Genomic DNA, 3309 nt, shown 5'->3' on the forward strand with positions numbered 1-3309 from the left:
GGAAGTGAAATACGGTGTGTGGTTGAAAGAGGGTGGAGACACAGAGAAACTCGAGGTTCCTTGAGTAAAACCTGGTCCCGACCAGGTTAGGTTCATAGAGTCAGTTACTGCGGTAACTGACTCAGAGTTTAACTTACCTCTGTCTGTGAAACAGGCTTGAGTTACCCCTATTTCTCTGGTTGGACTTACCTTCCTATGTGAAACGGAAAACTCAGAGTTTCCCTCATTTCAGGGTTAACATACTCTAAGTCAGGCATCTCAAACCAGTTCCATAAAGGGCCGCGTGGCTGCAGGTTTTCATTCCAACCCAGGAGGAGCAAATCAGGCCAACCAATCAACATCAAGGGATCACTTAGTTATCAGCTGAAGACTGAGATCAGCTGATTAATTGAGTCCAGCCTGGTGTGCTCCTCCTTGGTTGGAATGAAAACTTGCAGCCACACGGCCCTTTATGGAACCGGTTTGAGATGCCTGCTCTAAGTTTTCAGTAAACCTGCTTTGTGAAACGGACGTCTGGGGTAAGTCAAACCAGAGAAAGAGGGGTAACTCAAGCCTGTTTCACAGACAGAGGTAAGTTAAACTCTGAGTCAGTTACCGCAGTAACTGACTCTATGAACCTAACCTGGTCGGGACCAGGTTTTACTCAAGGAACCTCGAGTTTCTCTGTGTCTCCGCCCTCTTTCAACCACACAGCGTATTTCATTTCCTCATTCATTCATTCAGTCGGCAGATGAGTTTTGGCATAGTTCTGCCGTCTGTCATTAAAAATATCAGTCCGTGGAAGTCCATTAGTCACAGTAGGTGGTGACTTTTTTTCGTTAACATGGCTTGTCCGTTTGATCATGATCCCGTGGATGAAGGTGCAGCGATACTGCGCAGAGAATTAAATATTCGTCCGGAGATATTTATCAGACCACGCATCGATGTTCTTTCTTTTCCAGACAGTTATCTTTTTGAGCAGTACCATTTCACGGCACAGTCCATCATCTACATACACAATCTAATCCGTCCTTCCATTTGCAACGTTACCAGCCGTAGTCATGCCCTGACATCTTAGCAGTTATTGTGTGTTGCGCTGCGTTTTTTTGTAAATGGGAGTTTTCTGTACAATGTCGGAGATGCAGAGCACTTGAGCAAGGCGACTGTATGCAGGGCGGTGAGGAAAGTGTGCCTTGCACTGAAACGCCTTTTACCAATATTTGTCGTTTTCCCTGGAAATAAACCCGTCAGAGTCATCAAGGAGGAGTTCCACAGAATTGCAGGTGAATGATGTAGAGATCCGTTAAATGAATTTTAAATTATATTTGGTTAATGACGTGCAGCAACCTCAGACTGGGATTAGTAATTTTAATTTCTTTTAGGATTTCCCAGTGTGATTGGCTGCATAGATGGCACACATATCCCCATCACAGCTCCTTCACATAATGAAGCAGACTATGTGAATAGGAAGTCCATTCACAGCATAAATGTGCAGGTACATGTAGACACTACTGTTTCAAAATGTTAAAGACTGCATCATAGTTAAACATCTGTCATTCTCTGCACTGTCAAGATCATATGTGACGCCGGATACATCATTTCCAATGTGGAGGCCAAGTGGCCTGGGTCTGTTCATGATTCAAGGATGTATCGCGAGTCTAACCTGAGCAACAGACTGCAACGTGGTAAGCAGCCTAAAGATTTGCACAATTTACTTGTCTCCCTCCTTTAATATACTCTAACTATACATTACAGGAGAGTTTGACGGCCTTCTGCCGGGTGACAGGGATTACCCATGCCAACCCAGGCTGCTGACCCCTTACCCTGACCCTGAACCAGGCCCCCAACAGAACTTCAATCGGGCTCACTGCAGGACGAGAGCCCGGGTGGAGATGACCATAGGCCTGCTGAAAGCCCGTTTCCAGTGCCTACGTCACCTGAGGGTGACCCCTGCGAGGGCCTGTGATATTATTGTGGCTTGTGTTGTTCTTCATAATATTGCATCTATTAGAGGAGAGCAACAACCTGCCCTACAAATGGATGACCCTGATGATGACCCCTTCCACCTGCCAGCTATGCAGGATGGCAGAGCAGTCAGAGACACCATATGCCATAATCATTTCGGAGATTAAGTCACCATCATCACCACCACAGCAGTCAAATAAATCAATAATACACATTTCATTTGGTCTTCTTTATTTCCTACAAACACAAGAGCTTGTTTAGTTAATGTTCCAATAGTTAATATAATTAACATAGTTCACCATGCACCCACCTCTAACTTGTGCTCCAGTATAGCAGTTTCTAGATCTGCCATTTTTATCTTGCGGTCCAAGTACTGCATGTCTTTTTCAGTTTTTTGTATTTTTATCAGGAGATAGATTTTGTAGATGTCTTTAACAGGTAACTGGGAATACATAAGGAGGACATTAAATGATACAGTTGCACACGAATTCCACAGACTGAACCTCTGCTGTTTACTGGACATTCATCTCACTGTGTCAATCTGTGCAGTGGAAGTTGAGGGACCTTCCTGCTGCTGCCCAGCCATGCCCTGTTAAAAAGGATGAGAATGTGTTAATACTTCAGTGTAGGCTAAATGTCACACTCTATATTCCACCAGAATGTTAATAAGTGTAAATTGGAGGGCAACTATCAGTAACATATGAAGATGTTACCTCTTTAGGCCTTTCTGGATCTTCCTCTGTGAAGGCAGCAGACATAGTTTCATTGTAGTCTTCATCCTAGATGAGTGATATGTTTTCAGCAGTTTCACCTTACAGTTACAAGGTCTGTTGTGGCTTGAGGTGGCTCCACCAGGCAGACAGTACCATCAGAATCTGTTGGGACAAACAGAGAGGAAAATAAATATTTTAGGCTTTAATATATATATATATAGGCCAAGGCATATTACATTTTATGAAGCCACTTGTGTCTTGGGTGGTGGTTTCAGAGGATGAACTTCCTCCAGGGATTCCCTCAGCCACTGGCCTTCCTACTTTCTGGCTTAGGGCCAGCTCCTCTGCCTCAGTTAGAGGTGGTGGTGGTGGGCCACCACCCGTTCTTCTTGCATCTGCCTTTTTTCTGTTGGCTGAGTAAAAGTCTGTGTTAGTTTGGCTTAATTATTTAACATGACATGATATAGATGAGAACACTTTTTTTCATTTTTAAATTTTACTCGTAGACAAAAAACAAAACATATGAACACAATATGCCCAATTTTACAATGAAAGGGAGCAGAAAGAAGAAAAAAACTTATATTTATGTGTGTGAAAACAGCATTGGGGGTGTTGGGGATAAAACAACTGCACAATATTTACTTGACAATGT

General features: G+C 43.4%; 1 protein-coding gene across 1 annotated transcript; it reads left to right on the forward strand.

The window, feature by feature from the left end:
• Positions 1-823: 823 nt before the first annotated feature.
• LOC121626033 (putative nuclease HARBI1) lies at positions 824-2003 on the forward strand (the record flags this gene model as incomplete). Its single annotated transcript, XM_041964381.1, is given in 4 exon segments — positions 824-1262; positions 1362-1474; positions 1553-1664; positions 1735-2003. Coding segments are annotated over 4 exon segments (933 nt in total), but the record flags the coding sequence as incomplete, so codon positions are not given.
• Positions 2004-3309: the final 1306 nt, after the last annotated feature.

The sequence above is a fragment of the Chelmon rostratus genome, chromosome 22 (genome assembly GCF_017976325.1).
Source record: "Chelmon rostratus isolate fCheRos1 chromosome 22, fCheRos1.pri, whole genome shotgun sequence".
In the NCBI taxonomy this organism is placed as follows: domain Eukaryota; kingdom Metazoa; phylum Chordata; class Actinopteri; order Chaetodontiformes; family Chaetodontidae; genus Chelmon; species Chelmon rostratus.